We start from the raw sequence: 24,881 nt of genomic DNA, 5'->3' as shown, positions 1-24,881 counted from the left end.
GCATTGTCATTACGAGGGAGAAAAAGAGGAGTACTCACTCTTGGGCCTGAAGGTCCAGGACCACCTGCATCACCAGGAGCACCCTGCAAGAGAAGAAAGAGAAGGATTAGGACAACATTAACTGAATATCTATCAGGTTCTCAAGCTTTTTTACAAGACTTGACCTGAAGGGAAGAGGAAGGTGGTGGGGCATTTAGAGGGGGGCACTAGGCGGTTGAAGTAACAAATTGACTGTTGAAGGATGGGTGGCAAGTTTGTCGGCAAGAAATGGAGCTCCTGTATCTTTATGAACACATACTCGGTCCACTTCTTACTCCTGCAAATAATACCTATAAAGTTTCTCTTTTGGGAAAAGGAAATGCTCTGTCTATGTGTCAATCATTTATTTTATCATCCAGCAGAGTAATGTATATTCCTCATATACTCTCATCAGAAACTGGGCACCCCACCTCCAGAAAGGAAGTTGTGAATGAATGCCACAGTGAAGAGCTAAACACTGTCCAATTTGTATAAGGCAGTTAGGGTGGACGAGGTGTGTACACATATTCTGGCTAGGCTGTGTGAGGAAATGGTAACTACCGAATAACCATTGGAGTTCTTCAAGGAGGAGGCATCTGAAGCCTCTCTTTAAACCCTGCATTTGTTTCTCTCTTCTAGAGTCTCCACATTATGTGTAACTTCCACAGATCTGCTCTGCAAGCACTCACCTGTTCACCGGGTTTGCCAGCTTCACCAGCAGGTCCAGGAGAACCAGGAAGACCCTGAAAGAGGAAAACATAAGAAGAAAATGTAATGTCAGCTCACATCACCACTAAAAAAATATTGTATCACTGATATGAAAATCGATGTTATGATTTTGCATCACCCACCTGGAATCCTGGGGAACCTGCAGGACCTTGTTCACCTCTCTCACCAGCAGGGCCCTAAACAGAGACACAGAAGATTTGAGTACTTTCTACACCACCTCAAGAATGGACAGCAGCAAACACAGAAAGGTCAGAAGAAGGCTTATACTTACAGATGGGCCTGGGGGACCCTGAGCGCCAGCCTCACCATCTTTACCAGGAGCACCCTAGGGAGGAAGCAGTGGAAAGAGTGAGACAGGTTCAACAAATTTTCAGATACCTTAGGGTGGACAGAGTAAGAAGTAGAACATGTAAACGCTTAAGAGGTTCTATTTCCACGTGCTGACCATGACATGAAGCTTATCCATTTTCTACATATATATTCCAATGAACTAATTGGAATTGCCCATCACTAATTGTCCCATCCTTTTCTACCTGGCCATGATTGCTATAATTACTCAGCCGCTAATTGCCACGCCCTTGTCTGAATGACCATGAATTGCTACAGAACCCTATGTACTGCTATGATGTCCCATTCCGCGAAGCATGATTTTCATTTTGCAAGGACGCACCTTCTGCACGCCACATCTCACTGAGGAGAACGTAGTGCACGCCCACAAACAGCTGAGAAACGCTCTGAAGTGCTGAGAGTTCGAACCACAACAACAACTACAACGCGTACAAAGCTAGAGGCAAAATAAATGTGATCAGTACTTACAGTAGCACCAGGGGGACCAGCAACACCTCTCTCGCCAGACTTGCCAGGCTCACCCTACGGGAGAAAACAGTGAGTCAGCAGAAGACACTCTAACGATGGATAGATTAAGACACAAAAAAAGCTGTAGTTATAAATCTGAGAGAACATGTATTGCATGTGGCTTCTGGACACATGAAGTTTTGCTGGCAGCGGAAATTTTGAAATAGTCTATGGGGTCCCTCGAAGTTGAAAAAAATAAAATAGCAGGAAATCCTAGCGTTAGATATTTTGTAAAGGATGAATATTTAAGGGCAAATTATTATAACGTATCCTTTTTTCCCCAGTATAATCTTTAGGAGGAAATGAAATCCTAATGAGACACGTGGTCTTCAGAATTGCCCAGCTAGCATTTGAAACTGAAACGTTCAACTCATCAGGCAGGGACAGGCACATGAAGTGAGTGATGTGGATGACATCAGCAGTGAGGGATATCACAACTGGTGGCAGGGGATCAGGTGTTTTTGTCTCCTCTCATTAAAAGGAACTGCTTTCCAATCAGTGGTCTAGGAACCAGGAAGTCTTTACGGTATGGTAGTGGTTAGGAAATTACATCATAACCTTGTTTTACCTCTGGAGGTAACACCGTTCCCCTTATTTGTGTGTGACATTGTCAATGTTGTTTAAGGCCAAAAGGAAGAACAATATAAAAAATAGTTTATACTACTAACCGCTGTCAAAAGGAGGTCACAACTTATGGGGAAAGGACAGATTGTATTTAAATGGGGCAGGTGAAATGTATACTGCTGAAGAACTAGATAGAGGAAGTGACATCATATGAGCAGAATGATTTAAATGTATTGGCTTTTGACCACCTCCTTGCCTCAACGTAGTGAGATTCTTCTTCTCAGTAGTTAATGGTAGAAGGAAGTTTTAACATCATGCACGGTGCAGCTACAGGTATCAATTCTACAGCAAAGATCATCACATTTCCAATCCCATGTCAACATATATTTCAATGTTTATACTTACAGCTTGACCCTTGGGGCCAGGGAAACCCATCACTCCAGATTGACCTCTTGCTCCAGAAGGACCAGGGGGGCCGGGGCGACCATCTTGACCAGGGGCACCCTATCAGTTTAAAGACAAAACAGTTTAGACAACAGCCTTTAAAGGAAGTAGATTGTGAAGTCTTACATGGTATATCAAACCTGAAAGGATACTTACAGCGGGACCAGTCTTGCCATCAGGGCCGGGGCTGCCAGGGCTACCAGTCAGACCCTAGGGGGGAAGAAGCAATGGTCAGGTTTTAGTGGTTATGTACACTCTTGCGTCCAAGAACTGTAAAAGAAGCTAAGCTTGAAGATGCGAATGGTAAAAGATTAGAGAATCCAGGTCAGAAAAAAATAGGTAAATTAAAATGTGAGGAGAAGATATTTGTGATTCACAATTTGTGAGGCAAAACATTCGATGCATAATTAAGCAGGGTTCAGAAGACTGAACATTGCTGTTGTATGGATTTCTAAGCAATTTTCACCAATGAGTCAACATGGTGAAGTAACTATTTCAAGTTTTCCTATCCACAACTCTGAAAAAGCCAGCTCTTCCCAACTTGTGTTTCTGCTCCCCTTATTTTTTACCTCTGGGTCCTGTCTTTAATTCAACCTGTTCATGTTTAACCTCTTGCCACCTTCGCCTAACATGTTGCATTGAGACCAGTTTTTAGTTTGCAGATAATCATAACATTTCCAGGGCGCATGCCCAGTACTCACCTTAGCACCAGGAAGACCGGGCTCACCAGGACGACCAGATTCACCAGGAGATCCTTTTGCACCAGCAGGGCCAACGGGACCACGCTCACCAGGTGCACCCTATGAATGGAGAATAGGAAATCATTAAATATTTGTGCCTATCCTACAGCAAAAGAGCATGTAAACTTATCGTCATGGCACTACGGTGAAACATCCGTTATGGAATATAAATCCTGTTACATGGATGGCATCCTCTGAGCAAGCTAAGATTAGTCTTTTTGACAGATTGTACCACAGGCACATTTGCCCTTCAGGTCGTCTCATTGTGACAATGTGAGGATTGGGTTTATGTCTACAGTTTATTCCCAGAGCTTGCCCTGATACTGTTTACATGCATATCAAGCTGTGTGAACCAGCCAGTCTGGTGTGAGCAAGTTTTGCTTGGTTTTATCAAAACATCAAAGTAAGCTGGACACTGAGGTGCATCACAGTTAGCAGCTGAACCACTGCTAACTCACTGCCCTACAAGGCTGTGATCGCCAGGCAGGGACGGAGCCGTGTTCAAGATGCTGCCAGAGGAACAGACTTGAATGTTGTCTGTTTTTTTTTTATTGCAACTTTAAAGAGTTCGAAGCTGCACAGGGAGATCCATGCACCTCAGGAATACTCTGGACTCTTCAAAAAGCAGGATATAACCCTGCTCGGCAGTGAGGCCAGCACCTCTGCCTCTTTGATATAAAGTGGCTGAAGAAATTCATGAAAGTGAGCTCAGCAGGTTCTTACCTTGGGACCAGATGCTCCGTCAGATCCAGGGAAACCACGGCTTCCGGGGCCACCCTAAGAGTGAAGAGAAGATACAAAGGAACTTGAGTCATCCTCCTCGAATAGGCATATGTGAGATAATCACTGAGTTGCCCAAAGTGACTAATTAAAACACCAACCACTTGTGCTCTGTCCATCTCTTTAATCTTTTAACAAAACCCCAGGAGATCCTATGGTCAGTGAATGCCCAATAAGGAAATAAATTCTAAGGGGCGTATGCAATACATATTAAAGAGGTAACTTACACGTTCGCCAGCAGGTCCAGGTGGGCCTGAGGGGCCAGGCTCACCACGGGAACCTCTCTTGCCTTCTTCACCAGATGGACCAGGTGGGCCTTGGATACCAGCAGGGCCCTGGGAAGAGGTAAAATGTCAGAGGGACAGGTGAGGATCTGCCAAGCACTGCAGCATCGTCATGGTAGAAGAGAGCAAGAAAATGGGTTGGTTTTACTTACAGGTTCACCTTTGGCTCCGGGCTCGCCTTTGTTACCTTGAGCACCAGGTTCACCCTAAAGACACAAAGAAAGAAAAAGTTAAAATCCATACTATTTAGTATTCTCTAGACATCCAATCATAGACTGGCATTTCGGGTGATTTGTGAAAATTGAGAAAAGAGAGTACACGTTTAAGATTGGGCAGTGTGTTCTGGAATTCTCATAGATGGACCTGATTCTTTTTATGTATTTATTTATTTCTTATTTCCAATGTTTACATGTAGCTGTGATACACTCATCAGAGGGGCATAGTGCTTAATAGTAGTGAGGTTTGTAGCATACGTACATTTGTAAAATGCAGCAGTTGTGGAAAAGAAGATGAGGTGAGGGTGCAGTTAGTGTATGAAGTAATTTGACAGTCTGCAGTGTTGCAAGTGACAAGTTTAATGCATTTGAAGTCAAATGCAGTAAAATGGTAGTGCAACAATGCAAAATATATGATTGGCACAGTAGGTATATTGGCATGAAGAAAGCAAACTATGATGCGGTAGCCTTAGTACGTGATCTTTTAGTTTAACTTTGAAGATTTGCAGAAAGGGAGAAAGTCTGAAACTGAAAGGGATGCAAACTTGCAGATGCTGGTTTGAGGGTACTGCTCATTAGCATGTCCTTGATTTCCAACTGGATTCTGGAACTATGACACATTATTACAACTTGAGCTCTCTGGCATAGGCCTTAGCTTATCACGGGTTACTGGCCGCCAATCGCTGATTTCTGAAACCGAAACTCCCTGATACCAGTCTTTCAAATCCCAATTTGTTGGGTGTCAGGTTCTCTGGTTAAGACCTAACACCATCAAAATACTGAAATCTTGTTCTCAGGCACAGATATTTTCCTATATTAAGTTACAGAGTACCAAGCTTTCTGATTCAGGTCCAGACCAATCACAAACCCCAACATTTAGGTTCACTGATACAGGGCTTTACCAATCTACAGCAGGATTGGTGCTATATTAAAACCATTGCAGGCAGCTGACTTATAGCACCGCCAAGATTAGCCTCAAGAGTGTGTCAGAGTGCAACAACTTGCCTCAAATGGCTTTGTTATAAAGGGTACAAGAGCATCTAAACAGCAAAATATAATTGTATAGAAGGCTCTGAAAATCCTTGTAGTGGAGTTGATAACTTTACTGAGTGCCAGGCTGTATAGTTCTGACACCAAAGCAAATGATTAAACCTAAGATATAGGAAGAGACCTTATTTAGGTGTTACTGAGACACAATCTGTGTTGAGGTGCTGGGAGGATCAAAATGTGCTTATACCCAGGCTCTCCGATTCCGTCCGTAAAATATTGCTAGTTGTTGTATTTCCTGCTCTCTTGCACAGGTCTAAGGCCTATCAGTTGTTACTGAGATTGAGGCTCTCGGATTCAGACCTGGAAGTTGTCACCCCCTTGGTTAGTTTCTTAAACTACAGCATTAATTACTCTCATAGGGTTCTTGGCCAAGGCTTTCCACTATCATTTTATGAGACTCGGGCTCTGTGTTGCAGGACTGGAGGAGGACACACGTAAGCTCAGCCCTACTGGTAAGTTTCATAGACTGCAATGTCAAATAATGTGATAAGATACTTGGTCTTGGCTTTTAGCTGCAGACGTGGGGCTTTTACTAGTTACAGATAGGCCTGAAGGTGGTCACACACTTCTAAGACCCAGACTCAATGCTCCAGGCCTTAAGTCTCTTAAGTTCCCTACATCGTATTATTAATAATTGTCAGTAACTAGCCTACTATTAATATTTGTCAGTAACCTGCATATATTGCATTACCCAGACTCTCAGTCGAAAGCTTCTGTCTATCAAGTGAGAGAAGTGTGGCTCAATGGGTGGAGAAGTGTGGCTCAATGGTTAGAGCGGCAGACCCTGATGCAGAGGTCTGGCCCGGACCAGGGTTCAATTCCCGCCTCGGCGGGTCTTGGGCTCAATTTCCTCGGACCTGAAAATTCTCGCCTCGGTGCCTATTCTAATCATGGGTCCCACTCTGCAACTCTGAGCAATAGCTTGCTTAATCTCCACAACGGCCCCAACAGCGCTAGGATGCCTGGCTTCACCTTGTGGGTGCCCAGGAGAGGGCACTTCACAGGGAAAGGCCAGGAAGGGTTCCACAGCGGTATGTGTACAGCGCCTTGAGACCTCTTTGGGGGTGATACGTGCGCTATATAAGCACTACATCAGAATGACTGAGATCAAGACTCGGATTATCATGCATTACAAGGTGACTCAGGTACAGGTGAGTGGTACAGTAAATAAAAGCTACTTACGTTGTTACCCTTGGGACCGGGGGCTCCAGCAGGGCCTTGTGGTCCAGGAGCGCCGCGAGCACCAGGGAAACCAGGAGCGCCAGCAATACCAGGAGAGCCCTATCAGGGAGAGAATAAAACCTTAGTTCCAGGGTTCGATCCATGGATTGGAAGATACCACAGTTATCAGTAACCATTCCTCAGCGGATACTCACAGTAGCACCTTTGCCACCAGGTTGACCATCAGTTCCGGGGTTTCCCTGCAAGAGAGAAGAGACACGCATGGCTTAGCTGTGGTGTTCTGCAGCTCACTCTGAGATGGTAATCCATTCGTAGAAAATGGAGGCTGTACTTACAGAGGGTCCAGCAGCGCCAGCAGGGCCAGGTGCACCGGGCTCACCACGAGCTCCCTGGGGGCCTTCAGAACCGCGAGAACCTTGAGGACCAGCATCACCCTGGATAAAGGAAGAAGAGGGAGTTCAGTGGTTTGCTGGTGGAGGCCTCGTCCGGATGCATCTGTAAGAGCGAGCCCAGCAAAGGAGCTCCCTTGGATTAGGCCTTGTGGCTCTGCATTCTCTCAGAGAACTTGAACATGTATGCATGTGTATAAGTATGTATGTAGTGGTATTAGTAAGGCGGAAAGCTAGCAGGAACGCAACAGAGCATGTTCAACAGCTATGATCAGACACCCACTTGTTGATGAGGTTTGTAGAGCATGGGACATACGGGACTGAGGAGTGTCATGCTGAGTGCATGACAGATGTATCTCTTAATTTGTGACTGGCATGGAGGCCTCAGCCAGCAACGTTTGATTGCGGCAAAATTTGGGGGGGAAACTTGCCTTTTTATGAAACTCATTGCAGCCCGTCCCGGTCTACCTAGCAAAGGAATTAACAAAGGCTGCAGGAGGCAAGTACATAGTGCTGAAGCCTCACAGCAAGATGAAATCCGTCAGTGGGATAACAGCAAGTGCTGCGGGATAGGGCAGGATGTGCAGGAGTCTCAGTACAGGACCAGGGCACCCTGTTCAGTGTCAGGAGCGGGACTTGTGTTGGTTTGACTGCTGGGATTGCAGATGGCGATGCTGGTCTAGATTGAGGCACATCTGAAGAGCTGTTCCGTTGTCCTGTTCTAGTGCAGCAGCGCTAGACAACGTGGTGCCTGTGGATGGAGGTGCCCTGTCAGTGCCTGTGCGCATTACAATGTAGGAATCATGTGTGACTGTGTTTGGGCCTCAGTACTGGAATGTTCACTGGTGCAGCAGGTGAGGATTGAGGTGCACTGGCAGAGCTGCATGTTGTAGTAGTCGAATAGCATAACAGCATTGGACGCAAAGCTCTTTATTGGACCAGGGTATGCACCAGGTGAGGGTTGGGGTGTACTGGCAGAGATGTTTAGTACTATGACAATTTGAACATGCCTTTATGCAGATGACGACAGAGCTGTGTGCATGGTTGCGGGAGTCGAGCAGTATGCTGCCGAGGCCCATGTAAATGGTTCTGGATCCCTAGAGTAAAGTGCAGAGCACTGGACTAAAAGTGCAGTTATATGGCTGTGCTAGAGTGCCTCTGGTTCAAAATGCCAATGTGTTTGGACATAGAACAGATGCAGTGGCAGTGTTGGGTAACCCACTGCTGGATTGACAATGGGAGGTGTATGTTGGAGTGAGGGTTAGCCCTCAGAACTCAGTAGGGTGTCATCAACGATGGAGCAGTAACAGGAAATGTGTGATGGGATTTGGTGGATTTGCTGGATTGACAATGGGAGGTGTATGTTGGAGTGAGGGTTAGCCCTCAGAACTCAGTAGGGTGTCATCAACGATGGAGCAGTAACAGGAAATGTGTGATGGGATTTGGTGTACTGGCAGTGATATGAGAGGTGGCACTCACTGCTGGGAGATGTGTGATAGGATGTGGTGCACTGGCAGTGATATGAGAGGTGGCACTCACTGCTGGAAGATGTGCGATGGGATGTGGTGCACTGGCAGTGCTATTAGAGGTGGCACTCACTGCTGAGAGATGTGTGATGGGATGTGGAACACTGGCAGTGCTATGAGAGGTGCCACCTTAAAATGGCTAGGTCAGCTATGGCAGATGCGTGTTTCAACAACGTTGGACTGGCACATCTGTGTGGCAGCACAAGGTAGAGATATTTTGATGGAACTGTGTGCTGAAGAGAGAGTGAGAAGATTCTGTCAAACTAAAATTACACCATGTGAGAAAAGAGCACTCTTGACTCTTACTGCTCAGAATGACAAGTACATGATCTTCGGGCAGCAGTACAAACACACAACTTTACACTGACTCACCTTAGCGCCAACAGCTCCGGGGAATCCAGGGGGTCCAGTTGGGCCAGTGGGACCCTAAAAGAGAAGGGAAAAACAAACATGTCATAAGTACACTCTCAAAGAATAACACCTACTCTTCTGACATTTGTTTTTTACAGGAAGTGCTGTGGGTAGCAGTGCCCATGATAGGAGATTGAGATGGCAGAGGTCCTTGGAGGCGATGCAACTACGGCTAGGGATTTCATGATGAGAGCAGTGATGATCGGGCAATTACAGAAAGGGTGCCCCATATAATGTCTCCTGTATGCTGGAGGGACCATATTTTAGATTATGGTGAGAGGGGGCTATGATCACGAATATACAGAGGAGGGCTCTATATTTGGGGATATGATGGAGAAGGGAGTTTTCTTTAGGGGTATGATGGAGGAGGGCTGAAATCCGGCATATGATGGAGGGGTTATGATTGAGGTTCTGATGAATCGGAGTAATGATCATTGAAAGGACGGGGTGATCATTGGGGATAGGATGGAGCTGGAGATGAGATCCAGAAGCATTAACTATGAGCAGGAGCTGTAATCCGGGATTTGATGAAGGATGGTGAATGACTGAATGATATCAGGGAGAAAGGGTCTATGCTTGCGATAATGTTGGGTAAGGGCTCTGATCACGGATAGGATGGAGAAGGAGCTGTGTTTGGGGATATGATGGAATGTGATCCAGAAGTATGAGGGGGAATATGATGAAGAATGGCCTTAGATTGGTGGATGTCATTTAAATGGAACTATGATTGGGAATGTAAGGGAGAGAGTGCTATGATTAAGATTCTGGTGACCCACGGGCTGTGATCACACAGATGGAATGGAAATCTCTTTGAGATATGATGGAGCAGGAGATATTATGGAGGGGGCTATGATCTGGTTGGATTAGATAACGAATTGTAGCTTACTATAGGAGATATATCAGGATGGGACCTTTTTTGGAGAAGTGGTATAATTCAGTAGAATGTAAATGAAGAAATAAGATGGTGTGGAGAGTATGGTCCTGATGGAGATGGGGTACGGTCCTGATGGGAGCGCACAGGGCTATGATCCTCATATAATGGAGATAAGGCTGCAGTGCTGATGGGAGCGAGAGGGAAGCTATGGGCCTCAGGTCATGGAGATTGGGCTGCAGTTCCGATGGGAGTGAGAGTGGGCTATGATCCTTATATAATGGAGATGGAGCTCTGGTCCTGATGGGAGCGAGAGGGAAGCTGTGGGCCTCAGGTCATGGAGATGGGGCTGCGGTCCTGATGGGAGCGAGAGTGGGCTATGATCCTTATATAATGGAGATGGGGCTCTGGTCCTGATGTGAATGAGAGTGGTCTATGATACTCATGTGATGGAGATGGGGCTGCAATCCTGCTGTGAAGAGGAGGTGGATATGATCCTCTTGTAATGGAGGTGAGGCTGTATTCTGTTATAAATGACAGAGCAGTATTATCCTCATGTGACAGAATGAGGATATGAGCTGTTTTGGCGATAGTATGAGGGGGCTGGAATCCTACTGTAGTGGACAAGGATATGAGCTATTTTGGAGATATTATGAGGTGTCTGTGTTCCTGCTATGATGGAGAGGGGCTATGATCACGTATATGATGTAGAAGAAACTACAAGGGGGTGATAGAGAGATGACTGTGATCATGGATCGGGTGGAGAGGAAGCTACACTGGACAATACGCTGGGGAGGTGAATATGAGTTAGAAAGGCTATATTGCTGGAGACAGTGGGAAAGTATATAATGCAGATAGGATGCTTTGATTAAGGAGAGATGGAAATCTATATTTCATCTGTTTATACATATCAAGGTCTTCAAAGAAAGCCAAGAGACAGACTATTTTCTCTGATGGGGTACAGACTGATCAAATACAGCCAGCATGATACTTACGGGAGGACCAGCAGCACCAGGAGCACCATCGTTTCCGCGAGCACCCTGTAAGGCAGAAGGAGGAAAGAGGAACACGCTTGGGTTACAGTGGGTGCATTATTCTCAAAACAGGACATGTAGTGCCTTGACAGACATGATTCTGGAGACGAGTAATACAGATGGGATACTCACAGCAGGTCCAGGGGCACCGGGACGGCCTCTCTCGCCGGGCAGGCCACGGGGTCCCTATGGTAGGAGAGAACACAGGCATCAGCAGCTGGACAAGTGTTCAAGAGAGAGATATAAGAGCACAACCCTTTATATTTGAGGCATTGTCTTTCCTCTAACTGATGCTGGGACTTTAGATACATGCACACTGTGATTCGCTTAGTGGCAACTACCACCCCTAACTCACACCGCTACTCTTACCAACAATCAGAGTCACAAGAAGAAGCTGGCACAGAACTGCCATCCACCTCCTATTGGTGGAAATTGTAATGCTTACAGAACTAAAATCCCCAAAACATCCATCAGTTTGTCCTCGGCTCTTCTTCCTGTGTGATATATCCCTGCACTGTATCTGCCTCAAATGGCCTCCTTTCATGTCATACAATGAATGCATCTACTGTCCTTCGGCAGCCACTGTTGTGTCTCACTCCCTAATCAATGCAGGTTAAGCCAAGGCCACTCACCGCTTGTCCAGGAGCGCCGTTCTCACCAGGGTTGCCAGGCTCGCCCTAGAAAAGAAGGGTACAGTTTATCAGTAAGGCTGGCAAGATGGGGAAGTTTCTTTGGTGCGTCATGAAGAGGATTGGGGAGAATGAGGTTGATGTTGTACCTTGGGGCCAGCTGGGCCGTTGTCTCCCTTGGCACCATCCAGTCCGTTGAAACCCTGTGAAGAAGAAACAGAAATTAAAGGGACAGTCACACATCAGGCAACAGAAGCAAACCCACCAGCTCCTACACAGCCCTGAAAAGATTCAATGTGCATTGCAGCCCGCGATTACTGGGGCTGTTGAGAGGTGATGTTTCCTAGCACCAAGCAAGCATTGGCATAACAATAGGTCTGGCTTACATTTTGAGCCCTGGCTAAAACATTAAAAGAAAAGCCTGCTTCATTGAACATACAAAGCAAAAAACAATTGTTTTCTGTTTACAATGTATCTATGATATAAAGAATTTAATGAGATGATTCAGAGCACTTTCGAGTTGTAAACTAGTCCCTCGTGCACTGGAATGCAAGTGCTGCTTAGAATGCGGAATGGAACACTAACCAGCCAATAAATAGCATGAGGAGGGAGAGGACAAGCCTCTGGGCGGAGCCTATGCCCATTCATGTATATTTGAAAGAATTGGTAACAGTAGGTCTTGGGGGCAGCTGCACTACCAAACCCTACCTAAAAATGAAGAAAGATGCAGAACTTACTCTGTGTCCCTTCATGCCAGGAAGGCCAGCTGTTCCGGGAAGTCCACGAGCACCCTGTAGGGACGGAAAAGAAAAACATTGAGGATGAGTTATCACCTGATATCTGGAGGAAAATGAGGGCCTTTATTTAGCAATGAAAAGGGGCTGTGGGGGCTGCTGTTGTGAAAGAAATACAACTAAATGCATGCTTGTCCCTGGCAGAGGAAAGTAGAGTTCCTGCTTGGTGGGTAGTTAAGAGTGGCAGAGACTAGTATTGCTCTCCTTATAGAGGATATACCTTGTGATAGGTTTATCGAAAGAATAGACTCTGCATGACGGTGTATGTATTGCAGCTTGTTTCTGTGGGGTTAAGTGGCGGTAATTCCTCCTGGAATCGGATTACTTTTTTTCTGAGGGAAGCTGCTTGCAAATGCCATTACTTGGGCCATCGGTCGGTGTCATGGCAAACACGACTGAGATTTAAGGGTACTGGGTGAATGAGCTGTATGAAAGGGCTGGGGCCTAAGTCTAGCGCCACACTGACCTGGGGCAGCCAGCTGGGCCCAAGGGACTTCTACTCCAAAGGTAGATCTTACCTGGGGGCCTGAAGGTCCACGCTCACCGGGGCGGCCTGGTTTGCCAGATTCACCCTGTAGAAAGAGAAAAGAGGAAAGACAAAGTCAGGATAAACGTGTTATGGATCCCGAAAGAGTCAACAATGGCGATACATTTAGACAAGTTGTAGTGGGTGGGGAACAGCCAAACTATGCCAATTATGCAACCAAAAAATGAAGGGGAGGGTGTACATTGTTGTGAGTATTTACATGCATGCATCAAGGAATAATTGCTAATAATGTATTTACAGCGCAGCAGATGAGCACATGCCAAATCGGTGGACATATAATGATTTGCCCGGGCTCGCAGTGCATGTCTGTTAAAACTCAGGTCCAGCATCTACATACTCGTGATCCAATGTATTTACGATGTGGAACAGCACCCAGCTTGCTCCCAGACCATGCAGGTTGCATATGCAAATCTCAATTTTCTGAAAACTGATTTGATTCTGAAGTAATAATCTCAAAAGTCCATCTCACAATAGCGCTTAACAGATGTTCAAGGTCGAACTTCATGCCTAGGTGAGGAGTTCCGCGGCTGCTTTATCCCACAGACCCCACTGCAGGAGGGAACTGAGAGGAACCAGCAGGCACCTCATTACTTCAAGTGGATACATTTAAAGCGCAAGTAACAGCGCGCAGGAGGGTAATGCATGAGCCTATAAGTTGCATGTCCTAGATCCCAATAGCAGTCTCTATTGCAGCTTTTCACGGGCGCACATGTCGGGTGTATAATATCACGTGTTTTAGTAGAGTGAAGAGGCTGCAGACACATCTAGTGTTATTGCTTGACATATAAGACAAAGGCATTACGTTACTTACATCATCACCGTTCTTGCCAGGTGGTCCTGGAGGACCTCGGGGACCAAGAGCACCCTAAAAGAATAAAATAAGCAGCTGTGTTAGGCATCGATATATTTCTAGACAATGAAACCAAGTGCACGTCAATTACACTGTACAACCATACATGGGCCATATTCGCTCATTGCTTTACACGAGTGCTTCAAGCAAAGACAGACACAACTGAATAAGGTGTGGGTCATTATTGAGCCAAGAGTGACATCAATGGGTCACAGTGGGAACTGCATGTAATATAAATAGATTGTAGCTTAGGCAGGGTAGGAATGGAAACATAGTGTTGCGTTTAGTAGTATGTTTTTTTGCACGAACTCGGCCTGAGGGCACCGGAGTGGTTTACATGAGCACCAAATTACGCAATTCGAGGTCATACTCTTTTTGTTTCAAAGACCAGGAAGATAAGGTTATTATTTGTGGCTTGCCCAGAGTTACAGAATGTTGAGCAGCCGCCTGCACTTGAACCTGAACCTCCATTTCCAAAGACGTCAGCTCTGGCCATTACGCCACATCTGATCTATTTACATGTGAATACTGAAAGCCATTAAAGCCTGTAGTTGTGTTCGTTACTACAAGAAAAAATCAAATAAGAATGTTATTTTTACAGCTTCTTTGTATTTTTTGTCTCCATATTTGTAATGTAACACATATCATTGGTGGCGTTTATGAGGGCACCTGCTGGCAAGAAATGGAACAGCAGCTAAACGTCAAAGGCCATGACGTGCTTGCGCCCCCCCCTAGCGGCATTCAGACGTACTGCTGGAGCAGCAGCCAACTCTTATTATGCAAAGCTGCCCACTGCACCTGCGCTGAGATCTACTGGCCAATGTTAAGAGTGGCGGTAGGACTTTTTTTTTTTTTTACTTTGAAGAGGGTGGTGCTTGAATGGCAACCAGAAATCCCTGAGAAAAGGGACTTTCTTACAGAGTAGTACACCACCAGCTACATTTAACAATCCACGTGGACCTCAGGAGGGCCTACCATGGTTATGTGAGAGTTTTGTGGTCAGTGGTTTGCTCAGGGAACTTGAGATGGCACACTCACATGTAAATTAGGGCGACACCACTAGAGCCCTTCTCCCACAGGAGAAAAATAGGAAATCCCGTCCAAAGAATTGGACACAATCATAATATACCCCTACACCGGCTGCAAGCGTATTTTTCCCTGGTCTCAGCAGAGGAAGGACAAGAGTCGGTCATCTAAAGCCGGCAACACGTCACTCAGTTCACAGCATATGACCCAGCATACAGTTCAGAGTAGGAGCACCCCAAGAATGTAATACTTACAGATGCGCCAGGCTCGCCGGGTTCGCCAGGGGGGCCTTGGAATCCTTGGGGGCCCTGGAGGAATGAAAATAGAAAGAATTTAATGAAGAAATTAACTTTATGCAAACATCTGATGTTCTTGTATTTACAACATTATTCTAAAAAATACTGCCCTGGTTCAAAAGTCTCTTGCACATAGCTACACTCTGGCTCCGTCCATTTGACATTCAGATTACATTTTGAGATTGTGTTTTGGCCAAGGTATTGAAAATAATCAATAAACTCCCATAATATGTTACATATAAAAAACTAAATTACTTCAACGAAAGTCTCATGGAATTATAGTATATCTTATTTCAAATTGGTACGTATGTCTATAAATAATGCTGTTCAGTTCAATGGGGGATAGTCAGAGGAGCCTGGGGGAGAATCTGAATATCTAGTAGTAGTAGTGAAGGGGGTGGCAATCTGAAAGGAGACCTATGAAAGCAAAAAAAGCCACTCCCCAGTGACCATGATTTTATCAGCTACATCCATAAACCCAATATTAGAGAAACTATTTTGGAGTGCCAAGGGGTGACAGGCTGGAGAGAAGATATTACTTACAGGTGAACCAGCAGGGCCAGGAGGACCACGAGGACCCATGGGACCCTAGAAAAGAAGGGAGAGAGAATACATATTAATACGTGAAGACAAGCAAAATGAGCATCAATCAGCAGCCATTTTGTTTGCAAATGTCTGTTGCTAAGAAAGACTACTTTTTCCCAACATAGCCTGTCAGATATCTCATCCAGTCCTATCTTTCATCCTGATTTATGCCAGTTACAGCCAGCAAAAGAATGTTTTCTTTCTAATTCTGTGTTATGCTTGATTTCCTGTCATGTGTATTCTGCCACCCAGCTGCCAGTTACATGCATTGCAATCATTCATTTTGTTTCCTGTAACTTGACATCTGCAATTTTGTTTCCTGTCGGTTGTCTGCCATCTTGTTTCCTGTTTAACTGTATTTGAAATTGTGTTTCCTGTCTAAGGCAACTGTTGCCTTATTTCCTGCTGCCACCTTTCTTTTTTGCATTTTTCAAAGTATCACTTTTTTTATATTTCTTGCATATGGTCAGATGCTAGAAACACCATATGTATCTAAAGAACATCGTTCTCTAGGAATTTTCAAAAATGGCTTCTTTTGTTAACGGGGGTTAGAAGGACTCTCTAATGCTGTCACACAGATTGTCAGCCTGCAATGTTTTAGGCATGATTGTTGCCCATTCACATTCTCTGTACCATTGCTAAGTTCAAAGCAAACTCGTGCATATGTTCTCACTACATTTACCCCAGTTAAAGCATGTGCTGCATTCCCCTTCACATTCTCACTTTCTTTGGACTAAGACCAAATAGAAAACACTCACCATTGGGCCAGGCACAGAGATACCAGCAGATTTCTCATCATAACCGTAAGACATTTGAGGAGCGAAGTTCTGTGGAAAAGGAAGAAGAACATGAAAAGGTGGGTTCAAAACGGCCTTGTAAAGGCCACCAAAAAACATTTTATAAGAAAGAATCCACTATTTGCAAAGCTATAGAATATGGAACTTACTCCGCCAAGGCCTGGGGGACCAGGAGGGCCAGGGGGACCTGGGAGGCCAGGGTTGCCATCTCTGCCAGGTGAGCCAGGAAGTCCCTGTAAGTACAAAGTAGCAGATGAGAAATGCTTGACCTTCATATATTGAGGTTATGAGGATATTGGAAGGAGGGGCTGGACAATAAAGATTTTGGAAATAGAGTGGGTGGGTGTAACAGACAATATGTGATACTAAGAGGTGAGATTATGGGTGCACAAGATACCTACCCGATCACCTTTAGGGCCTACTTCTCCCTTGGGTCCCTGCAAGAAATAAACAACAAGGCCAATCAAAATCCATTTCTCAGACTCAAGTACGCTTAGCCAAAAGTAATAGATACAAGTCAAATACCAAGTACCAAATAAACAATATATGTCTGCTGTTGTGTGGGGCATTAATAATAAAGCAATAAGTCATCCTGAGTGACCATTAGCATTCTAAACAAATGAGAATTATCATTCATGTTGTATTTAACGTCACTAAAATTCAATGCGGAGGAATTTTTTATTACCTCAACTCCGGTTTGTTCTGAATAAGAAGTTCCTATAAAGAGAAAGGAAGACATAAACATCACATATTGATTGTGATCTACGCTAATGAGGATCTTGATTATTTTATGAAATATTCATGTTCTGTAGCTACAAACTTTAACAGACCTTTGTGCCTTAATACCTGAGACACCTTAGAGGCGTTAAGAGGTGAAATGCAAGGCTCCCCAGCCTTCTCTACCTACACGCTCTATGAGTTGCAGTGCCTTGCGGAAGTGGCAGCCATTTTGTTGATTAAATCTAAATGGCGGAGCAGTCTTATACTTCTGCAGAGCGGCAAGGTATGGCTCACGGCAGACACTGCTTTGAAATCAAAGACAACTTATGTGGGCACCCAAACAAGGACACAGGAAGAATAACAGATATGTAGTTTGTCTGCAATAACAATACAAGTTGCTAAGCTGGGGAGATGGTCAACTCTGGGGCGCACCGCCTCAGTTTGTCTGCTGGCACTTTATTCCCCCTCGTTCCTGACTCGGCTGCAGATGCCCCAGTGACTACTGTGTGGGCGACACCCCCCTGAATACACTCTGATAGGACATTCTTTGGGTTGGAGACAGAAGTATTGTTCTGTGAAAACGTCACTCTACCTATTGTTTATCAGGGTATTGTTGGGCCGTGGGAAACAGTGACGAAATAGCTGCACGTGCTAAAGAAAAACAGGTGGTCTCGGGCACCTGCCTTCTCCGCACGAGGCAGCGATTACAGAGGCCTCTTGGGAGGCGAGGGTGCCTCAATGACGTCTTCCCACCCTCCCCTCCCCGCCTGCTGACGTAAGCGGCTCCCACGGACCCCGCACCAACCCTCCCCCTCCTCCCACACACTCCTTTCACCACCTGTGAACCATGAGTCGGGCTTTACCGTCGCCATTGGGGCAGACTGGGCAGCACTCTCCGAAGGGGATCTCAGCGTTGGGGCAGTCCACGGGGTAGTCTCCGCAGGTTACGTCATCGCACATGATGTTGCCGTTGTCGCACACGCAGATGACGCAAGGTTCGGGTTTCCAGACATCCTTATCACTGTATGTTGTTCCTTCTTGGTGACAGAGGCCAGATTCAACTAAACGAAAGATGAAAGGAGAGCGGTCAGTCACCTGGGGTGTGCCTCAGCCACGGTACACTGCCCTCTAGCTGACCCTCGTGCCTGCTGGGCTCTGCAAGGCGTGTTTAAACTGGTGTCACATATAGTAGCATGCTGGCCGCTGAGGCCTAGACACTATGTCCAGGGAAGGGAAGAAGTAAGTGTGTCTAGGCGGGCCTGGGCGTCTACGCCGACATGTTTTGCAGAGCCGTGGCTGCTTCCCTTCCAAGATAATAGGGGCCCATGTTTTCCATCTACGTGGCCAATCTGGCAGGAGTCCTTTCCGGAGTCTCGAAGCGCATCTGCTTCTCATCAGCATCGCTTTGGGACAATGGAATGAACTCTAAACCAGCACTCTTGGAGGGCTTGAGAGTAGAACAAGACCTGTAAGCAGCTGTGGCAAGCGAGCTCAAGGCAGACCCAGAAACCACAGTCTCTTCCAAGGAAGACGGCGGCGTGTGTTGGTGAAGGGGCAGCTGGTGGTCCTGTTGGCAAAATGAGGGATGGGATGGGAGCATGTTTACTTGGGACTTTGAAGATGCCCTGGTGGGTGCTGGAAGGGGAATACCCAGAGCCGCATTAGGCGCTGACCTGGAGGGGGGTCAGTGGCCTCCGGGGGAGGAGGGAGGGGGGGTGTTAAGCAACAAGTTACGATTTTAAAGCACCTGCTGCAATAGTTCCTTGTACCCCCAGCTTTCAAATAGCAATACAAATCTTGTCAAGGTAACTCCTGTGATTAAAGTTCCTGATACAGAGAGGGGGTTTTACCTAGTGGCAGTTTTGACTCGCCAGAAAGTAGCGCTGAGGGTTAATGTGCCTGCTGCAAAGAACACATTTGTATTTTATGTGGATAGCTGAGTGGGTTGGTAAAGCCAGCCTTTGCATGCTCTTTAAAACAAATGAAATGCATGTGAGAGAGGGGAGAAGGAGAGATGAGGGGAACTTTTGCTGGGTGGTAGTGAGGGAATCCGAGGAGGAGGTCATGGGGGAAGAGTGTCACACCGGGTGCCACCCGTGCTAAAGCCAGCTCTGGAAGAACCCTCTCCACACCAGCAGGTTGGCAGAGCTGGTAGCGCCCTGAACATGTTCATGGCATTTGACGTGCACAAAAATAGGAGATTCTGGCTCTCACGTGCAGCCACTTAAAAGCTGACCACAAATATCCCAGATGACTGTATATCACATGACTATTAGCAACAAGTTGGAAGAAAAGGAACAATACCCATGCACAACGGACATTTTTTCATCTTATTTAACGTATAGTGCCGTAGTAAGTAACATAACCAGGTAATATCAGAAAGCATAGTCTAAAATACACTTGGTGTTACTGCTTATGACGCATGCTTCTTTACTGCTACTGCATTCTGGGTTACTCATCGCACCCTAAACTAGAAACTGAATCGCCAGCACAACCCAGTCACTAGCTAATAACACACATTGGATGTCAAATTCAACAACCTTTTAAAAAGTCGGCGCGAAGCGCCTTCTTACTCTTTAAAGACAATCTAAACGTAAACACAGCTCACAGTGCGCTATATAGGCGAAGAGCCGCTATTGGCGCACTACAGAATGCACGATTACACTTTTTGCCACTAGATGGCGGTAGCACCTTTCAATTGCTCTTAGCGAAAAAACCAACTTTCCAGCATCCTCAAAACTTTTTTTTTTCTCTCGTGAAGTGATGTCTAGACTTTTGTACTAACTTACAGCCTGCTAAAACATTTTCCCTATGAATCATCACAGGCCTTTTTTTTTGTAATTCTTTCCTGATGGTCTTAACAGATTTCACCCTCCTCCCCCCAGAACCCCACACAGAATCATATACTGCCACAGAATTCACATCTGTCTTGTCATCTATTGTTTATGAGAAGAACTCTTGGAGAACCCCCTCCCTTTCCCTCCTACACATACTTTCTCTAGCATGCCGTGCAATCTAACTCCTGGAGGGCGTCTTTTGCCTGTACCGCCCACCCTCCGACCCCTCCCTCATTCAGAACTTGGCAGTGACAGAAGCGAAAAACTTGCCCAAACGGATCAAACTCGTGGACTGCCCCCCAGGGCCACTTAAGAGAAAGAACACACCCTTTCCCCCTCTCTGCAGCTGGACAGCTCGAGCCTGTCATTCTTTTTTTCTGCTTTTCATTGTTTTTTCATTCTTTTTTCAAAGCAGAACATGTTCTACATTCCCTGGGCATGCTGCAATGCCTGTCCCGTGAGCTCAGTACTGACCTGCGCGCACTAACAGAGCGAACATCTACAAATTAACCGGCAAGTGACAACTTTTTCAGACTTTTTCCACTATATTTAACTCCCTTTGACAAACAATTCACTTTACATTAATTGTAACACCTTTATCAATAACGTACATGAAGTATACATCTTAACTTTAACACCCTCTCACTTTTCACACTCCACAAAGAAAACCATGCATTGTCACTTCTTAGTAGCTTCTGATAAACATGAAACTCCATCACTCCCAACACAATGGTTGTGTTTTCTTCAGATACTAACATCCTATCTCTTCGTTTCATAATTCATCTTTGGTACATTTCATATTTTTGACGCAATTAAAAGTACATTCCTCACTAAAATATGGAAGACATGCCCTTCATTTTGTATGGACATCCTTTAGCCAAACTGCACGTTTTTTAAATAAACTGTCTGATACTCAGAGAAAGTATACAACTTATATTGCTTTGGTGGGCTGATCAAAGACAGTTTCCAAATGTTGATTTACCGTTCAGAAAAGAAGTTATACAAAGGGTTGTTGCATTAGTTTACTGATGAGAAATAGCTAAAAAAACACTTGAATGGCCTTACTGTCCAATACAACATTTAAAACACGATGTTCATTTTTACAGTTAAGAAAACTTTAAAAAATGATGCTTGCTTCAGTTAACTGCTCATGCACTTCTTACATGAGGAAATAGATGACTATTCCCGCAGTTAGTCCCACTGTTAAATGCGTCAAATGATTATTGCAAAGTTAGCTGCTCAAACACTTTTTAAAACAATGTTGGATAACTTTACCGATTAAAGCAAGGACAGTTGCACAGTTTACTGCACAGTTGTCATCGATACTGGATAACTTTGCAGACTTAAATAAAGCTGTAAAAACTAATCCAGTTGTTGCTGTTAGCTGCTCCCACGAGGCTTAAGATGCTAAGAATAAAAGAAGATGTACTTACTGTCCTCTTGATCCTGGGCCCTGACCAGGAGCACACAGGCTGCCAGCAGGACCAGTAACCGGTTATCCACAAAGCTGAACATGTCTAAATCTGAGACATGTAGACTCTTTGGGGCCCTGGGTTCTCTTAGAGTCCGGTCATACGGGGGTGGTCTTGCTGTGTATTGTTCAATCCAAGCCCCCAGCAGAAACTTCCTACTGTCTCTGCACTGGCTGGCTCCCCTTTTATACCCAAGCAGCACCCTCGAGAGGGTGGGGACCACCCGGCCCTGCTGAGGAGTGTGCAGGGAAACCTGGACCAGCCCCTCAGCCAATCAGAGGCAGCCCAGTTGGACGAGGAGGAAAAAAGGTCCCGCAGCAGCGGGCCAGGAGCGCCCCTCCCTCCCTCCCTCTCCAGCTCAGCACAGGGCAGGGGAACAGCTCCTGACTCTGTGCACAGGCACCACAGCCCTGATGCTGCAGGGCAGACGTGGGATGCGCCGTGTCCCGTGGCTACCAACTCAGAACTTTAGCAGCAAACTTTGCATTAGAGAAATTCTTCCCCGAGACTTTTCATCAGAGAAGTTTTCTCGAGCCTGCACCCTAATGTGTCTATAACCCACAGCAGGTTAATGTACAGGGAGAACACCGCAGCCCTCTCAAGATTAAAAAAAACTGCTCGACATTTGCACGATGAAGGGTGCAGCAAGCAGGACGAGGAGGTGAGACAGGTGTGACAAGGTCATAGAAATACATCGGGCTGAATGGATTCAAAGGAGGCAGAAAGCACACCAATTTTTCAGTAGGTACCAAGTTCTGCGTCCCAAATCTGCCAGCGGCCGAGTGTCCGGGGCCAGGCCTTATTTGCATACAAACTTCAGAACCTCTAAACTTTGGGGGAAATTTGACCGTTGCATCAAAGCTAGTGCTATCGGATTCGGCTCAGGGTTCGCGAACCCGCTGCAGCCACAGTCCAGCCAAACTCAGTTTATGAACTTTTCTTCTTAGCATAGTATGAAACGGTTTCCAAATTTACTATACACAGTATGTAAAATATAGTCCCTTTACTGGAGAAATGACCCTGAGGGCTTGGGGTGTATTGGAACACGTTCACGTTGTGCTTTGTAGAACGGCTGTCCCACAAATACATTTGTTTGTAAAGTTCTTTGAAAAGTGTGTTTTCCAGATTACCTGTTGACATTGCCTACAGGCTTAATTATCTATCTATCTATCTATCTATCTATCTATCTATCTATCTATCTATCTATCTATCTATCTATCTATCTATCTATCTATCTATCTATCTATCTATCTATCTATCTGTCTGTCTGTCTGTCTGTCTGTCTGTCTGTCTGTCTGTCTGTCTGTCTTTTTCTTGTGGTTATTCCCCTCCATTTTCACACAGAATCTACACACTCCCAGTCAGGTATAGAGGTAGAACCATTGACACTTGTTGCCTCAAAAAGTCACTGTTTCTAACTGTCACAGGCAGGAGAATGTAGGCACACAACCGAAATAAAGACAATATCAGCCGAAAAATAATGTTGCCATCTCCTAAAACACACCCTGGGTGAAATGTATTTGTTTAAAGCAGAAAAAACCTGTTTCATTTACAGGTGAAAAAAGACAGTATATTTCTGCTTATTTGATTACTTGATAAAGAAAATCAGGATGCTGTATACATTTTTTTTCTTTCTGGTGAGAAAGAGAAAAAAAATTGGCACCAGGCCACAGCTGTTTATATGTAAAAGAGCCACGTTGGAAATGTGGAAAAAAAGTCAGACATCTTAACCATAACACGCAGGTCGGGTGCCAGCGCGCCGCTTATAGAAGCTGTAATTACCCTGGGAGCGGGGGAGGGGCTACCACAAGGGCGGCCTGGTAACGGGGCAGCAGACATGGCACCTCTGCGCGCATGGACCACGTGCGTCTGGACATTTAGAGACCCCCCTGTGCATCTGCCATATGAAGATTCCCATGTACTTCTGGCCATTTGAAGAAACGTGCTTCTCGCCATATCAGAAGCCCCTTGCGCACTCAGCCATGTCTAGACCCCACGTGCATCTAGTCATCCGAAGACCCCATGTGCACCTGGTCATGTGAAGATTCTCACGTGCATCTGGCTATTGGGGCGCCCCTGGCTATCACCGAACCCCTATGTGCACCTGGCATTGTGACTTTCTCGCGCATGGACGTATCAAAACCCCCACGCGCAACCCACGCATATAAACAGTCCCCAGGGCCATTTGTACATATGGAGATCCACATTTGCACCTGTCCATATTAATATTCCCATGTGAAACCGAAAACATCAAGACCTGAAGTTGCATTGCCCATAGAAACATGTGCCCCCCCTAGCCCACATGAAGCCCCCTCCCATTTACGTATGGTCCTATTAACCCCCACGCCCCTAACACCCACACACACTCACCTCCAGACACCATCACACCCTCTGCCTGACAACTGCCCACACACTTTTCATCAAAAGTCTGACTGTGTCATTTGCCACAGTTTATGCACTTTTATTGTTGTACGTGCTCCTTTCAAAGGGTTCACCTGAGAACCCGCTTGCTCTAATGATTTAATTATTTGCAAAGCGAGTTGAAGTGTAATTTATTACATTCACACGTACATTTGTTTCGCATTAAGCTGTAGATTATTACACAATGCACACACTCTTTTTTAGAAAGTGCCCCAGTGTCATTTATAGCACTGTTATTTTTTGTTGCATATGCAGGTCAGTATGGAATGCAACTGTGCCATTTATTGAATTGACATGTTTTTGTTGAACATTTCGAAGCACATACACTTTGCAAATGAGTGCATCTTCTGTGCATGATGTGATGAAATTTAATGATCTATCGTACTTGTTGTTTTTATAGCTCATTTTTTTTAAAGGTTACAAATGTGCAGTTTATGACACGTGTCTCTAGTGACGTGTTGCATGCACCGTTTTTAAAATGGTGATGCTCACAGGATAGCCTTGCCTCTGTGCACCTCCTTTCCGAGGTGCTACAAATCACGTTTTATGAGTATATGAATGAATGTTCGCTGTTGGCACCTCCAAGGATCTCCGTGCTCCTCCTGGGTGCATTGGCAGAAGGGCACACCTGAATAACTTGCAAGCTCCTCTCGAAGGGGGCGTAAACAAGTTTTACTTCATTTAAGAAGCTTTCCTCTCTTTCTTTTCTGCTCATTGTCTCATGGGCGCAGGAGGACACGTTGGAAGAGGGGAGGGCGCAGGGAAACAGTCACGTGGGAGGAACATCTAGCTTTTCTGTGGACTGTAATTAAATG

At 45.5% G+C, this 24,881-nt stretch overlaps 1 protein-coding gene and 1 long non-coding RNA gene across 2 annotated transcripts in view; one reads left to right on the top strand and one right to left on the bottom strand.

Moving 5' to 3' along the window:
- Positions 1-21,893, bottom strand: part of COL1A1 (collagen type I alpha 1 chain) — a 36,249-nt gene extending 14,356 nt beyond the window's left edge. The window contains exons 1-30 of the mRNA XM_078645239.1: positions 21,607-21,893; positions 18,200-18,397; positions 17,302-17,333; positions 17,018-17,053; positions 16,766-16,849; positions 16,578-16,646; positions 15,778-15,822; positions 15,193-15,246; positions 13,874-13,927; positions 13,034-13,087; positions 12,459-12,512; positions 11,871-11,924; positions 11,725-11,769; positions 11,225-11,278; positions 11,054-11,098; positions 9,149-9,202; positions 7,197-7,295; positions 7,056-7,100; positions 6,862-6,960; positions 4,567-4,620; positions 4,358-4,465; positions 4,074-4,127; positions 3,312-3,410; positions 2,767-2,820; positions 2,572-2,670; positions 1,564-1,617; positions 1,019-1,072; positions 870-923; positions 708-761; positions 39-83 (exon numbers count right to left, since the gene is read on the bottom strand). Of these exons, the coding sequence (XP_078501365.1) occupies positions 39-83; positions 708-761; positions 870-923; positions 1,019-1,072; positions 1,564-1,617; positions 2,572-2,670; positions 2,767-2,820; positions 3,312-3,410; positions 4,074-4,127; positions 4,358-4,465; positions 4,567-4,620; positions 6,862-6,960; positions 7,056-7,100; positions 7,197-7,295; positions 9,149-9,202; positions 11,054-11,098; positions 11,225-11,278; positions 11,725-11,769; positions 11,871-11,924; positions 12,459-12,512; positions 13,034-13,087; positions 13,874-13,927; positions 15,193-15,246; positions 15,778-15,822; positions 16,578-16,646; positions 16,766-16,849; positions 17,018-17,053; positions 17,302-17,333; positions 18,200-18,397; positions 21,607-21,688 (1,986 nt within the window). The 5' untranslated portion in view covers positions 21,689-21,893. The remainder of the gene's footprint in view (positions 1-38; positions 84-707; positions 762-869; positions 924-1,018; positions 1,073-1,563; positions 1,618-2,571; positions 2,671-2,766; positions 2,821-3,311; positions 3,411-4,073; positions 4,128-4,357; positions 4,466-4,566; positions 4,621-6,861; positions 6,961-7,055; positions 7,101-7,196; positions 7,296-9,148; positions 9,203-11,053; positions 11,099-11,224; positions 11,279-11,724; positions 11,770-11,870; positions 11,925-12,458; positions 12,513-13,033; positions 13,088-13,873; positions 13,928-15,192; positions 15,247-15,777; positions 15,823-16,577; positions 16,647-16,765; positions 16,850-17,017; positions 17,054-17,301; positions 17,334-18,199; positions 18,398-21,606) is intronic.
- The window catches only part of LOC144755874 (uncharacterized), a 499,059-nt gene that overhangs the window by 203,774 nt on the left and 270,404 nt on the right, over positions 1-24,881 (top strand). The gene's annotated exons all lie outside the window — the stretch shown is intronic.

Source organism: Lissotriton helveticus, chromosome 5_1, assembly GCF_964261635.1.
Source record: "Lissotriton helveticus chromosome 5_1, aLisHel1.1, whole genome shotgun sequence".
In the NCBI taxonomy this organism is placed as follows: domain Eukaryota; kingdom Metazoa; phylum Chordata; class Amphibia; order Caudata; family Salamandridae; genus Lissotriton; species Lissotriton helveticus.
This window is presented reverse-complemented; position numbering and strand designations above follow the sequence as displayed.